Raw genomic sequence first — 15,141 nt, 5'->3', positions numbered from 1 at the left:
AGACCACGAAATGATTCAACACTAAAACAGATATATGCATTTAAACAACACTGCCAAATATAAAGTTGTACAATAAAAGGAGATGACAGATAACAATAGATCTTAAGGATGCTTAAGATCTAGATGCTGGAGGTTTCTTTTTAGTTGCTGGAAGTTTCAAGCTGCTGGAGCATTCTTTTTAGTTGCTGGAGGTTTCAAGCTACAAATAGTAGTTACTGGTATTGGAATGGTTTCGGTCTAATGAGATTGATATATGGAATGTCATATGACATGGTGTGTGTGTGGATGAAGCTTGGGGGAAATTCTGAATGCACCCTCGCATCTAGATCTCGCTTAAGATCTAGATGCTGGAGGGTTCAATAACCCTACTGGAAGAGGGATTCCGGTAGCTACTAGGAAGGAAAAAAAACCTACTGGAACATAGATTCGGGTGGGAGGGAGGATTCATGGCTATACATTATATGACGCAAACTGATTGAGCCGCAACCTAAGCTTGGAGATCAATTCATGGCTATACATTATGCGATGCAAACTGATTGAATGACAATGATGAATATAAGCGCAATTGAAATTCCAGAGGAGTTATACCTTGTGTATTGATAAGACCATTCACTATTTCTTGAAGCTCTATCTCTCTAGTCTGCTGTTATGATGCATTATCATGGATTCATGGGTGTTTTTCTTGGTGTGATGATCTATAACTTCAAAGTAGAGCTCTATTGTATATTTTTTTTTCCATTTAGTTTTAGCTCATGATTTGATACCCTCTCAAACTCTTCATAGAAGGTGGAGAGAGTGTGTACTAATGATGCTAAGCTAGATGTTATTAATGCAATATCTATTTATTGAAAAAAAAAATACAACAAATGATCTGCAAAATAAATATAATGATATTAAACCAAATAAATTATACAGAAAAACTGTTATCTAAATAAGAATAAGATCATAGTTGAAAAATCAGAATGAAATATAGACAATATCTATTGCCAAACACATTTGATATATTCTATCAAAATTAAAAAGCAACAAAATTTGGTCAGAAAAAATTGATTAGACAACAATTTCAATACATAGCGTTAAAATTTCATCAGCACTCAAAATGGGAAAGCAAGTTCCTCAGCAGCAGCATCCTTCCCCCATCGATGAATTTTATCTCGTATTCTAATCATAAATTATTGTCAGTCCTTTTGTAACTATATTTTCAAGTTTGAACAATAGAAGCTTCCCGAATTTCCTGCTCTGTTAGTAGCTTTGTAGTATGAACATATTCAGAAACAGAATCACTGTTTAAGGACTCCAAGCTAACGGGACTCATAGAAAACTCATCTCCGACCGCCTTTATAGTTCTCTCTATAAATTCTGATCTTGGCATATACTCCTTCATTCGACATATAAAATCCATGTGATCTCTTGTCTGCACCATAGCAATCAAATGTAAGCATTGATCGATAAGCAAATGAAACAAGTTATCTTAACATTATTTGAGTCTGATATATGGAGATAATAACCCACTTCAAAATTGTATAAAGTATATTAACGAATTGATAACTCCTATGTAGAGAAAAGAAATATCAAAATATAAACTTACTAATCGATACTTGGGAGCCTTTGCAGGTAATTTGAGATAAGACATGTTCTTGGTTTCATAATCCCATAGAAAAGACGTGTGGTGTACCCACCGGTTCTTGGTTATAGATTGAGCGTTTCCACCAAACTTTCGATCACCAAATGCATAATCTTAGAACACAAAAAAAAAAAGACGAAGAATTGGATCAGAAATTCATTATAAAATTCATGAAGCAGATTGAATTTTTAAAACACAGACTTTAAATGAACCATTGAATTAAACACAGCTATGCACTACAAATTGTGTTCATTTAACACACAAAAAATGAATGGTCCTAGAAACATAGTAAAAAAGATCTTGATACGAGACTCAATCAATATATACCATTTTCACGGAGATGGAAATCGGCAAGCCCTTCAAAAACTCTACCATACAATTGACCACTCCACGACATAATGGGACGGGGAAAGGGTTGAACATTTGGAACAGCATCTTTATTGCATATCAGTGTAACAAATATAGTGCCATTGTCAACAATAACAGTTCCTCCCCCAGTAAACCTTCTGATGACAGGTATACAATCTCGCAACACAAACTTTGTTTCAACAAGTTCCGAAAGTTTCCTATGCAAAATATTCCACATTGACATTAATTCCTACTTCCCATGTTCAAAGAGAGAGAATGAAGGAGGCATCACATAAAGAAAGAAAATCAACAAGTTCCTTCTAGAATGTAACATTCATTTGGTAGATGCATTTATTATGTTTCATACCTGGGAATGCATTATGCAGCATTCCCAGAATATTTTCAAAGACCATTCCCAGGGAAGAGGTGAGAATACTATGTTTCCTTAATGTTGAAATTGTTTTTTGCAAATAAAAAACATGACATCACCCACTACAGGGACTTACCTTTCAGCTAAAAGTGATTAAGGGAAAATGGCCAGGATAATTGAAACTTTAAGTTTGAAGAAACAAACGTATCAATTAAAAGAAATAAAAAATTTCATAAAGAATTTCAAAAACACTCTCAAATATGTGTTCTAAGCATATCAAACACTAGTAAAGATATAAAATATCACCAACATCTCTACCTATCAAAAAAAGCACTTCATTCTTTTTGGTTTTCACATGTGCACCAGATTCTTAACCTCCATTTAAGACTTGTTTCCATAGCAGGATTGTCAAATATCGGCCATGGCAGATTACGGTGGTGGATTTTTGACAACCACCATGGCCAAACTGTGATGGATGGAGGCACTATGGCGTTTTATGGCGGATTTTTGGCTTTCCGCCATCAATAACACTGTTCCAAAGTATAAATAAGAGGACTATTCCATGGAATCGTGTCGAATAAATTGGAAGAAAAACATGCGGCACACCAGATTCTTAGACTCCATGTATGACTTGTTTCCAAGCTATAAATAAGAGGACTATTGCATGGAGTCATACAAAATGAATTGAATGAAAAACAAGTGATAAGGGAATATTAGTAAAACAAAACTAAACTATGATTCTAAAACAGAACAGCATTCCAAAGATATAAAAACATAGGGGTTTCGATTGAGCTTATTCAGCGCTATAAACATTTGTGAGACTGTTTAAGAGAGTTTATGAAAGTAACTTATGACATATCCATAAACTGTTATCAGCAGCATGTTTCCATAAGCTTTCTAGGATAGCTTATGAAAATAACTTGACTTTATTTTATCTTTTGCTATAGAATAGCTTATACATAGACCATGAATGGATAAATAAGTTAATTAAGCACTTTTAACATACGTACCCATCATATAAGTGCTTATCTGTAAGCTATACGCTATTCTCATAAGCTATCATGAAGAGCTAAAATAAATAAGCTGAAAAACTTATAAACATGTCATAAGATATTTCCATAATCTCTCCCAAACAGAAACAATCTTACAAGTGCGTATATCAGTAGATAAACTAAAATAAGCTAATCAAAAGAGTCCTACAAGTAAGTTAAGCATCTATAGCATAAGGTAGTATCATATAAGTGGTTATCTATAAGCTATTTCAATTACAAAAAGTAAAGTAAATCCAAACTATTCTCATATAAGCTATAACCTGTTCTGATAACTTCATAAGTAATCCTAAAGAGCTTAAAGAAATAAACTGGAAACAGTTTATGGACATGTCAATTTGTTTCCATAAGCTCTCCTAACAGTCTCAAAGAGTGTTTATGTTTGTAGAAAAACTCAAACAAAGTAATCCAAAAAGGCTTATACGCACTTACATAATAATTGTTTATATTTTTATAAGTGCTTAATTAATTTAGTTGTCTATCCAAACAGAGCCTAGAAACAAAACTGGACTGTGATTCTCAAGCAGAACAATAAAAACAATAACCAACTCTTATCTCACTAAACAGGTTCCACTAGCATAATCACTTATAAGACTATTCGAGAGAGCTTATGACATGCCCATAAGCCATTTTCAACAGCTTATTTCCATTATCTTTCCATGATATCTTAGAGAGTTTATGAAAGCAATTTATGACATATCCGTAAACTGTTTCCAGCAGCATGTTTCCATAAGCTCTCTAGGATAGCTTATGAAAACAACTTGAATTTATTTTCTTTTATTATAGAAATAGCTTATACATAGACCTTGAATGGATAAATAAGTTAATTAAGCCCTTATAACATACATAGTTATCGTATAAGTGCTTATGATGAAGAGCTAATAAAAATAAGCTGAAAACAACTTATAAACATATCATAAGACATTTCAATAAGCTCTCCCAAACAGAAACAGTCTTACAAGTGTGTAAACCCAAAGCATAAAGACTGATCATAAGCTATAAGTTGTTCTCATAAGCTATCCTAAATGTGGTCTGCTACACCGATGAAACGGCATCATAACATTATATCATATATGGAATTCAAAAAAATAACAACAACAAGATTACAAAAGATTAAGAAGAAGTAGGACTGACCCAGACAAACCCATAACAATAGCAGGAGAAGTGGTACCATCATTAATAAGACACCAATTATCAGAACTTGTTCGAAGCAATCGTTCTTCTAAATGCAATTGATCCAAAATAGACATCCCTTTTACCCTAACAACTTTCATCAATGGAATAATTCCTACTTCTCTTGCTTTCCCTAACACACTCATTATTATACAGACAGTGCCTCTTTTCTTCTTCAAATTCAACAAAAATCGTTAATAAAAGTAAATGGCGATGGAAAATTCTGAAAGAAAAAAAGAGGAATAAAAAGTAAGATTTTTATGTAATTTGCTTTCTACACCTCCCTCAAAGTTACCTTCCCTCCTTCTTATCCAAACATTCAAATATAACCCACAACAGAGAAAACTGCAATTGTTTTCACCAGAAGTCCTATGCAACCTTTAACAAATACTAACACTATGGTAGCTTTCTATTCAAGGTATCTCCCATCACTTGAAGAGCTTTTACACCTCTTAAAATTCTCTGCCAATACTAAAAATCTAAACTTTGGCAAATCCATACATACCCAGTTACTCATTCGCAACCAATCTTCAACCCACCATTCATACAGTGAATTCAACATTATTCAACTTAACTCCCTCATCAATCTCTATGTCAAATGTTCAAAACTACGTCTCGCACGCTACCTGTTCGATGAAATGTCTCTTAGAAATGTTGTTTCTTATAATGTTTTAATGGGTGGTTATTTACATAGTGGTGAACATTTGGAAGTTGTTAAATTGTTTAAGAATATGGTTTCGTCGTTGTATCAACCGAATGAGTATGTGTTTACTACTGTTCTCTCTGCTTGTGCTCATAGTGGGAGAGTTTTTCAAGGAATGCAGTGTCATGGGTTTCTGTTTAAATTTGGTTTGGTTTTTCATCATTTTGTGAAAAGTGCTCTTGTTCATATGTATTCCAAGTGTTTTCATGTTGATTTAGCGTTGAAGGTTTTGGAAAGTGAGTATGGTAGTAGTGATAATGATAATGATGCTTTTTGTTACAACTCTGTGTTGAATGCGCTTGTGGAATCTAGGCGTTTGAGAGAAGCAGTGGAAGTCTTGGGGAGGATGGTGGACGAACGAGTGGTTTGGGATAGCATTACGTATGTTGGTGTCATGGGGCTTTGTGGTCAGATTAGAGATTTGGGATTGGGTTTGCAAATTCATGCGCAGTTGTTGAAAAGAGGTTTAATGTTTGATGTATTTGTTGGTAGCATGTTGGTAGATATGTTTGGGAAATGTGGCGATGTTTTGAGTGCGAGGAAAGTTTTTGACGGTTTGCAAAATCGGAATGTGGTGGTATGGACATCGCTCATGACTGCTTACTTGCAGAATGGAGAATTTGAGGAGACTTGGAATCTGCTTTCGTGTATGGATCGAGAAGGTACTATGGCCAACGAGTTCACGTTTGCTGTTTTACTTAATGCTTGTGCAGGTATGGCGGCACTCAGACATGGCGATCTATTGCATGCTCGGGTTGAGAAGTTAGGTATTAGGAATCGTGTTATTGTCAGGAATGCTTTGATAAATATGTATTCCAAGAGTGGCAGCATTGATTCTTCATATGATGTGTTCTTTGATATGACAAATCGGGATATTATCACTTGGAATGCTATGATATGTGGGTATTCCCAACATGGACTTGGTAAACAAGCTTTACTACTCTTTCAAGACATGCTGTCTGCTGGAGAATGTCCAAACCATGTAACCTTTGTCGGCGTTCTATCTGCTTGCGCTCATCTGGCTCTTGTAAGCGAAGGGTTTTACTATTTGAATCAGCTAATGAAGCATTTTAAAGTTGAGCCGGGATTGGAGCACTACACCTGCGTGGTTGCGGTTTTTTGCAGAGCTGGTATGCTTGAAGAGGCCGAGAACTTCATGAGGACAACACAAGTGAAATGGGATGTTGTTGCGTGGCGAGTATTGCTTAACGCCTGCAATATTCATCGAAATTATAACTTGGGGACAAAAATTGCAGAAACTATTTTACAGACGGACCCTCGTGACATGGGGACATATACATTGCTATCAAACATGTATGCAAAGGCACGTAGCTGGGACAGTGTTACAATGATTAGGAAAATGATGAGGGAAAGAAACGTTAAGAAGGAACCTGGAGTGAGTTGGATTGAGATAAGAAATGCCGTCCACGTCTTTTCTTCAGATGGAAGCAATCATCCAGAGTGTATTGAAATTTACAACAAGGTTCAGCTATTGCTGGAAATGATTAAGCAACTGGGATATGTGCCGAATATTGAGGCCGTGCTGCATGATGTGGAAGATGAACAGAAGGAAAGCTATCTTAATTACCACAGTGAGAAGCTGGCCATAGCATATGGCCTCATGAAAATACCTTCTCCGGCACCCATCCGCGTAATTAAAAACCTTCGGATATGTGAAGATTGTCATACTGCTGTAAAACTAATATCAAAGGTCACAAACAGGTTGATAATTGTTAGAGATGCTAGTCGATTCCATCATTTTCGTGATGGGACCTGTACTTGTACCGACCACTGGTAGCATTTTCACAAGTTTAATACGATCATGATTGTTTGAAGTGAATATCATAGGTTCTACCCCTATTAGCATGAACTGCAGCTTAAGAATATCAAGCATAGTCTGAGAATGTAAATTGAGCATGGATTACACCAGTTTAAATTTTAAGGGTCTTGCTGTGGTTTGAGATTATTGAAATCAATTCCACTTTCATTTGACTACAACTAAATTACATATAGAATATGTTAGGATATAGAATAAAGGGGAATTAAAGTTTATATTTTTGACACAATTAGTTAGTTGGAAGAATATTGGTATATATAGGAGAATGCAAGGATAGAGATTATTATTGAGGATTGAAATTTTTTGTGAATAGAGTAGCGACTCTGTGTAACTAAAAAAAGAGTAGCGACTCAATTAATCCAATCATCAACTAATCCCTCCTTTTCATATGGACTTATATGTATAAATAGGGTTCATTGTAATTCAATTAGTCCAATCATCAATATTATTGTTCTTTAGTTTTCTACACCTTTCTCTCATTTATGAATTCTATCAAGAACTGTAATATGGTATCAGAGCCTTGATGATCAATAATTTCTACACCTTTGTCAGAATAAGTATCTCAATAATGTGTCAACCTTGATGATTAAGACCTTGAAATGGTTTAGGACCACGAAATGGTTTAGGATCACGGACCTTGAAATAGCAGCAGCAGCAGGAAGCATTAGCCTTATATGTCAAACGTTACAGGCCCTCAATTTTATACTGTCTTCAACAAGGAAAATAACGGAACATATTTTTGAGTTGATTTTTCTAGTTTTAAGTAGTTGGCATAAAATGTTTTATTGTATGTTGTTTTTAATGATTTGACTATGACAGCACAAGTGAAGTGACCACATTATTGTCCATGTTGGTCCTTTATAATCTTTTATTCTCCTCTGTTTGTTGTGTGGCTTCTGCAGCCTTTTAAGGGGATGTTTAGAATCGCGATGACTTTGACGAAACCACGGTGTACCGTGATTTTGCTGAAGTTCAAAAGTATAGCTCTAGTCAAAACTGTGTAATTCTGGTAAACTCACCATAAATCCAAACATGCATATCTCTCACTTTCTGCTCCTTTGTTTTGACACGTGGTTATGATTGATGCTTATATTCTATTAAAATGACACTTAGCTTTGTTATTAATTTCCGGCTTACATGGCTTTTAATCCAGAAATAAAGGTTATGCAACGCTTGCTTCTTCTTAATCTTACATGAGTTTTTTTTTTAATTTCTTCTTCATTTAATCTTCTTTCATTTACTTGAAAGATCATGGCGACAAAATACAAAGGTCGTGCAGTAGGAATAAACCTTGGAACCACATACTCTTGTGTTGCAGTGTGGCAGGAGCAACACAGTAGAGTTGAAATTATTCACATAGATCAAGGAAACAGAACTGCACCTTCTTTTGTTAGTTTCAATGATGATCAAAGGTTGATTGGTGATGCTGCTAAAAATTAGGTTGCGAAAATACTGTCTTTGGTAATTTCCATTCTCTACTCTAAATATTTTTATTATTGCAATGCATTTCTATATGTTAGTTAGACAAATGAATGATCAGTATTTAAAATCTTTTTGTTTTTAGATGCTAAGAGATTAACTGGTAGGAAATTTAGTGATCCAGTTGTTCAAAAAGATGTACTGTTGTGGCCATTCAAGGTGGTTGCAGGTATGAATGACAAACACATGATTTCCCTCAAGTACAAGGGTCAAGAAAAGAAATTTTGTGCTGAGGAAATATCCTCTATGATTCTTACTAAGATGCGAGAAGTTGAGGAGGCATATTTGGAATCGCCTGTTAAGAATGCAGTTGTTACTGTGCCGGCTTATTTCAATGATTCTCAACGAAAAGCCACCATAGATGCTGGCGCCATTGCTGGACTTAATGTCATCCAAATAATCAATGAACCTACTGCTGCTTCTATTGCATATGGTCTTGACAAGAGAAGTGATGGTAGACGAAATATTTTTGTCTTTGACCTTGGTGGTGGGACTTTTGATGCGTCTCTCCTTACAATTAAAGGTGATGTTTTTGAAGTAAAAGCCACGGCTGGAAACACTCACCTTGGAGGAGAGGATTTTGATAATAGAGTGGTGAACTACTTTGTAGAAGAGTTCAAGAAGAAGAACAAAGTGGATATTAGTAGGAACCCAAAGGCCTTGAGGAGGTTGAAAACTGCGTGTAAGAGGGCCAAAAGGATACTCTCTTTTGCTTTTATTACAACTGTTGAGTTAGAATTCTTATTTATGGGAATTGACTTTTCTTCATCAATCACTCGTGCCAAGTTTGAGGAAATTAATATGGACCTGTTTAATGAGTGCATGATGACAGTTGAGAGTTGTCTCCAGGATTCAAATATATACAAGAGTGATATTGATGATGTTGTTCTTGTGGGTGGCTCGTCTAGAATTCCCAAAGTACAGGATCTATTGCGAGACTTTTTCACGGGTAAAGATTTGTGCAAGAGTATCAACCCAGACGAGGCTGTTGCTTACGGTGCAGCTGTTCAGGCTGCTATTTTGAGTAAAGGATTTAAGAATGTCCCAAACTTGGTGCTGCGAGATGTTACCCCATTGTCACTTGGTATCTCAGCAGAGGTTGAAGATATCATGAGTGTGGTGATTCCCAGAAACACTTCTGTGCCTATCAAGAAGACAAAAAGATATTTTACCCGTATAGATGATTCATGTGTCTTGATTGAGGTTTACGAGGGTGAGAGAGCATGAGCAGCGGACAACAATCTGCTTGGTTCGTTCAGCCTTTCGTGCCGTCCAGGTGCTCCTAGTGGTCATCCATTGGAGGTTTGTTTTACTATTGATGAAAATGGCATCCTCACTGTTTCTGCTAAGAAAAAAATCTACAAACAAAATGGCCGAGGTAACAATAACCAATGAAAAAAAAGGTTGTCAACATTCCAAATTAAAAAAATGATTGAAGAAGCTGAGCAATTTCACATCGAAGATATGGAATTTTTTAAGGAACGCCGAGGTAATGAGTGCACTGGATAATTGTGTTTACAATATAAAGAATGCTTTTAAAAAAGGATCTTAATTTAAAGCTATCCCCTCAAGAAAGTGAGAAGATCAACAATGCAATTACTGTGGCCACACACTTGCTTGATAAGAATAACAAACAGAATGAAATAGATATTCTTGCGGATCATCTGAAGGAGCTGGAGAGCATGTTGGAAAACCTTATAGGCTAGACGTGCGAGTTTTGTTTTGCTTTATTAAGATTACATTTCAAGTGACCTCATTATCAAGATGTCATTATTTAACAGTATTGAAGTTTATGATGAAGTTTGCATTGAACTTGTTATTTAAACTGTTTCTGTTTTATGTCTTATTTGCATTGGATTTGTTTTTATTGTTCATTCTGTCTCTTTTTGTTGTTGTGGATTTGTTTCAATCTCCCATTTAATGATTTGTTTCATAATGTAACACATTTATCCTGAGTTTATCGTTTCAACTGGGAACTGCTGTGTTGATTAATCGATATGAATTTGTGATGTCGGTGCTACAATCAATTGGCAACTGTTGTGTTGATTTGTGATCTGAACCTGTTATAGCATGTTTGATTTGAACCTGACGAGTGTTTGATAAAATATTGTTTGATACAATCAATTGGTATCATACATGAATGTCTCACAGTTCTTCCTTTCTACAAAATCTACTGATTTTTCATTGCTTAATTTATAATAATGTAACTCTTAGGAAGCATAACTTTGGCATATTCTAAATTTTGTCTCTTGTTTGAGAAAAAGGGTAAATGCAATTATTGTGGCTCCTTCGTTAAGTATAACGATGACGCAAGTGCGACAAGGACTTATCTAGGCACACACGCAAAAAATAGTAACAAAGAAACAAACAAAAGGCTAAGAACCATTAGTGAATGACAAGTAGGCTCTTCGTCGAGCTATTCTATATTTGATCAAGAGGCATGTCGAGGGCAACTCGTGAAAAATTAGCTTAGATCGTCCTTGTATCAATTATCAAGTTTATTAGGGTCATGTGCTATCAAGTTTATTATCCATTTCTTCCTTGTTATGATTTTAAAACTTAGCTCTTCAAGATATGCTAGTTTTATGGATATGTTATTATTAAAATCTAGTTTCAGAATTTCTTTGATACTGCATGTCCTATGTTCTTTGTCTGTAAAAGATTCAGCTATCATGCTCTTTGGCAAGAACAAGAAGGTTTTGATGCCGGAATTCAAGATTCTTGCCAGAATATTTTCCAAGCTTCATTATGATGAAGTCCTTGAAATAGTTGTAAGAAAACCTCCCATTTCATACAGTAGCACCAGCAGCTGGATGCACTAGCCCCATATAGCAAAAATCACATGCCCTTGAATTTTATATGGCCTTCAATTTGATTATGAACAACTTGTACAAGTATTTTTTGTTAGAATAATTAATCAAGTACTTAGTGGAGATATTGGAAAGTTGTGACTATTTAGTTTTAACTCCACTAGTCATTGTATTGATTGTATTGATTAATCTTCCTTATTAATTAGGGGTTAACTAGGAGACTCCTACCTATATATATGTACATTCTCACCACATAATATGATATAATAAACATATTTTCAGTTCTAATATGGTATCAAAGCTTCTTGATCCAGAGCCATGTCTACATTCCTTCCATGTATGGTATCTGGCATAGCAGACTTGGACATCCTCATCATGAGGTGCTCCAAAGTATTATCAAACTTTGTAATATACAATTACCAAATAAAAGCTTGTCAGATTTTTGTACTGCTTGTTGTCTTGGTAAGGTTCATAGACTGCCATCTTTTGCATCTCAAATGACATATACTAAACCTCTTGAACTAATTTTCTGTGATCTTTGGGGACCTGCACCAGTTGAATCCTCCTGTGGATATACCTATTTCCTTACTTGTGTGGATGCTTATTCTAGATACACATGGATATATCCTCTGAAACTCAAATCTCACACACTTTCTACATTTCAGAATTTTAAAACCATGATTGAATTGCAGTTAAATCACAAAATTATTTCTGTCCAAACTGATGGAGGTGGTGAGTTTTTACCTTTCACAAAATATCTCAATAGCCTTGGCATCACTCACAGATTCACTTGTCCACACACTCACCATCAAAATGGCTCAGTTGAAAGGAAACATAGACATATTGTTGAAACTGGTCTCACTCTTTTATCTCATGCACAAATGCCATTAAAGTTTTGGGACCATGCCTTTTTAACTGCAACTTACCTTATCAACAGGTTACCTACACCCGTTTTAGCAAATAAATCACCCTTTTTCTTACTTAACCTTCAATTTCCAGACTATAAATTCCTTAAAAGCTTTGGTTGTGCATGTTTTCCCTTTTTGAGACCCTATAACTCTCATAAGTTTGATTTTCATTCAAAGGAGTGTGTTTTCTTGGGATATTCCAACAATCACAAAGGATATAAATGTTTAGATGCTTCAGGTAGAATTTTTATATCCAAAGATGTTGTGTTTAATGAGGTAAAATTCCCTTATCTTGACTTGTTTAAATCTCAGAAAGTGTGTTCTGTTTTACCAGATGGTCCCACTTTATCCACTTTTCTTCCCACTCCTGTCTCAACAACCTTTACTGTAAACTCACCTACTCCCCAAAATTCTCATTTTGAGTCTGTTCCTACTACTCCCATATCAAACACCCCTCAGACTCCATCTATTAGTTCTCATCACTCTGAGTCCTCACACAGAAATAATGTTGTCCTAAATCTCACACCCATCACCATTCTATCTCCCTCTCCATCTCAAAATTCCTCACCTGAGTCATCTGCTAGTGTTACTAGCTCTCAGTCTACAAATTCTGAGTCTCCTCCTGTTCCTCACAGAATTATCCTCAAAACCGTCACTCAATGAGAACGAGAGGTAAACATGGAATTGTGCAGCCTAGAATTAATCCTACACTCCTTTTGACTCATGTTGAGCCCACTACTTACAAAACAGCTCTTCAGGATCCTAAGTGGCATTTAGCAATGCAAGAAGAATATAATGCTTTGCTTCATAATCAGACATGGTTTTTAGTACCTCTTCCTGCAAACAGACATGCCATTGGATGTAAATGGGTATTCAGGGTAAAAGAAAATCCAGATGGCACTGTAAACAAGTACAAGGCACGTTTAGTGGCTAAGGGTTTTCATCAACAAGTAGGTTTTGACTACAATGAGACTTTTTCCCCTGTAGTCAAACCCGTTACAGTGAGGACAGTTCCGACAGTTGCAGTTACTTATAATTGGACTCTTCAGCAGTTGGATGTGAACAATGCCTTCCTAAATGGAGTGCTAACTGAAGAAGTCTACATGGTGCAGCCTCCTGGCTTTGAATCTTCTGACAAGAGCCTTGTATGCAAACTACACAAGGCTCTCTATGGGTTAAAACAGGCTCCCAGAGCATGGTTTGAGAGATTGAAATCATCTTTACTTAGCTTTGGTTTCAAGTCAAGCAGATGTGATCCTTCTTTGTTTACTTTGCACACTCAAGCTCACTGCATTTTTATATTGGTTTATGTTGATGATATTATCATCACTGGAAACTCAAAACTGGCTATTCAGAATCTAGTTCATCAGCTCAATTCTGAGTTCTCCCTTAAAGATTTGGGTATACTAGATTATTTTCTTGGCATAGAGGTGCATCACTCACCATCTGGCTCTTTACTTCTCTCTCAAACCAAATATATCAAGGACCTTCTTCAGAAAGCTAACATGATTAATGCTAATAGCATGCCCTCACCAATGGCATCTAGTACAAAATTGTCTAAATTTGGTTCAAGTACGGTCTCAAATCCTACATTTTTCAGGTCAATTGTTGGTGCATTGCAGTATGCAACCATAACAAGACCTGAAATATCCTACTCTGTGAACAAAGTTTGCCAGTTCTTATCAAATCCCCTTGAAGATCACTGGAAGGCAGTCAAGAGGATACTTAGATATCTGCAGGGTACTTTACACCATGGGTTAATGCTTACACCTGCCAGCTCCACTGAACCTATTGCAATCACTGGCTTTTGTGATGCTGACTGGGCTTCAGATCCTGATGACAGAAGAAGCACATCGGGAGCCTGCATATTTCTGGGTCCCAATCTAGTTTCCTGGTGGGCAAGGAAACAGACCCTTGTAGCTAGATCTAGTGCAGAGGCTGAATATAGAAGCCTTGCACAAGCTTCTGCTGAGATTATTTGGATCCAGTCTCTTCTCAATGAATTGCAAATTAAGAGTAAAATTCCTCATGTCTATTGTGATAATCTCAGTGCAGTTTCACTTGCTCACAACCCAGTCCTGCACTCAAGAACCAAGCACATGGAATTGGATATTTTCTTTGTGAGAGAAAAGGTTATAGGGAAGGAACTGAATGTCTCACATGTGCCTGCTCAAGACCAGTGGGCAGATGTCTTGACTAAGCCTCTGTCCACTGCCAGATTCCTTTATCTTAGAGACAAACTGAGGGTTTGTGACACCCTCGGTTTGAAGGGGAACTGTTAGAATAATTAATCAAGTACTTAGTGGAGATATTGGAAAGTTGTGACTATTTAGTTTTAACTCCACTAGTCATTGTATTGATTGTATTGATTAATCTTCCTTATTAATTAGGGGTTAACTAGGAGACTCCTACCTATATATATGTACATTCTCACCACATAATATGATATAATAAACATATTTTCAGTTCTAATATTTTTAACAAGACACATAGCAGAACCTGTTTTTGAGTTGATTCTTATAGTTTTAACTTCCATGTAGTTTTAAACAAGGCACATGGCATACAAATGTTTTTTGTATGTTGTTTTTAATGATTTGACTATGACAGCACAAGTGACCACATTATTGTCCATGTTGGTCCCTTATAATCTTTTATTCTCTTTTGTTTGTTGTGTGACTTGTACAGCCTTATAACGGAACGAGTTTGACGAAATTACGGTGTACCATGATTTTGTTGAAGTTCAAAAGTATAACTCTTGTCAAAATCGCGATTTCACGCCGTAATTCTGTCAAACTCACCATGAATCCAAACATTCATGTATCTCTCACTTTCTGCTCTTT

General features: G+C 35.9%; 2 protein-coding genes and 1 pseudogene across 3 annotated transcripts; 2 read left to right on the top strand and 1 right to left on the bottom strand.

Annotated features, from left to right (window-relative positions):
- Positions 1–858: 858 nt before the first annotated feature.
- On the bottom strand, positions 859–4,710 carry LOC146904141 (uncharacterized). Its single transcript, XM_085728132.1, has 4 exons — positions 4,526–4,710; positions 1,952–2,190; positions 1,589–1,737; positions 859–1,414 (listed from the first exon to the last, which is right to left on the bottom strand). The coding sequence occupies exons 1-4, from the start codon at positions 4,708–4,710 to the stop codon at positions 1,202–1,204; spliced, it is 786 nt and encodes a 261-aa protein (XP_085584258.1). The 3' UTR covers positions 859–1,201.
- Positions 4,711–4,935: 225 nt separating this feature from the next.
- Positions 4,936–7,570, top strand: EMB2744 (Pentatricopeptide repeat (PPR) superfamily protein). The gene has a single exon (XM_085728131.1). The coding sequence runs from the start codon at positions 4,936–4,938 to the stop codon at positions 7,063–7,065; it is 2,130 nt and encodes a 709-aa protein (XP_085584257.1). The 3' UTR covers positions 7,066–7,570.
- Positions 7,571–8,219: 649 nt separating this feature from the next.
- LOC146904139 (heat shock cognate 70 kDa protein-like) lies at positions 8,220–10,383 on the top strand (annotated as a pseudogene). The gene is made up of 2 exons (XR_015020039.1): positions 8,220–8,565; positions 8,669–10,383. The product of XR_015020039.1 is annotated as a heat shock cognate 70 kDa protein-like (transcript).
- The last annotated feature ends 4,758 nt before the right edge of the window (positions 10,384–15,141 follow it).

This window comes from Medicago sativa, chromosome 7 (assembly GCF_051527215.1).
Source record: "Medicago sativa cultivar Bolivia chromosome 7, Bolivia_mono, whole genome shotgun sequence".
Classification (NCBI taxonomy): domain Eukaryota; kingdom Viridiplantae; phylum Streptophyta; class Magnoliopsida; order Fabales; family Fabaceae; genus Medicago; species Medicago sativa.
Note: the sequence above shows the minus strand (reverse complement) of the source record. Positions and strands in the feature narration are given on the sequence as shown.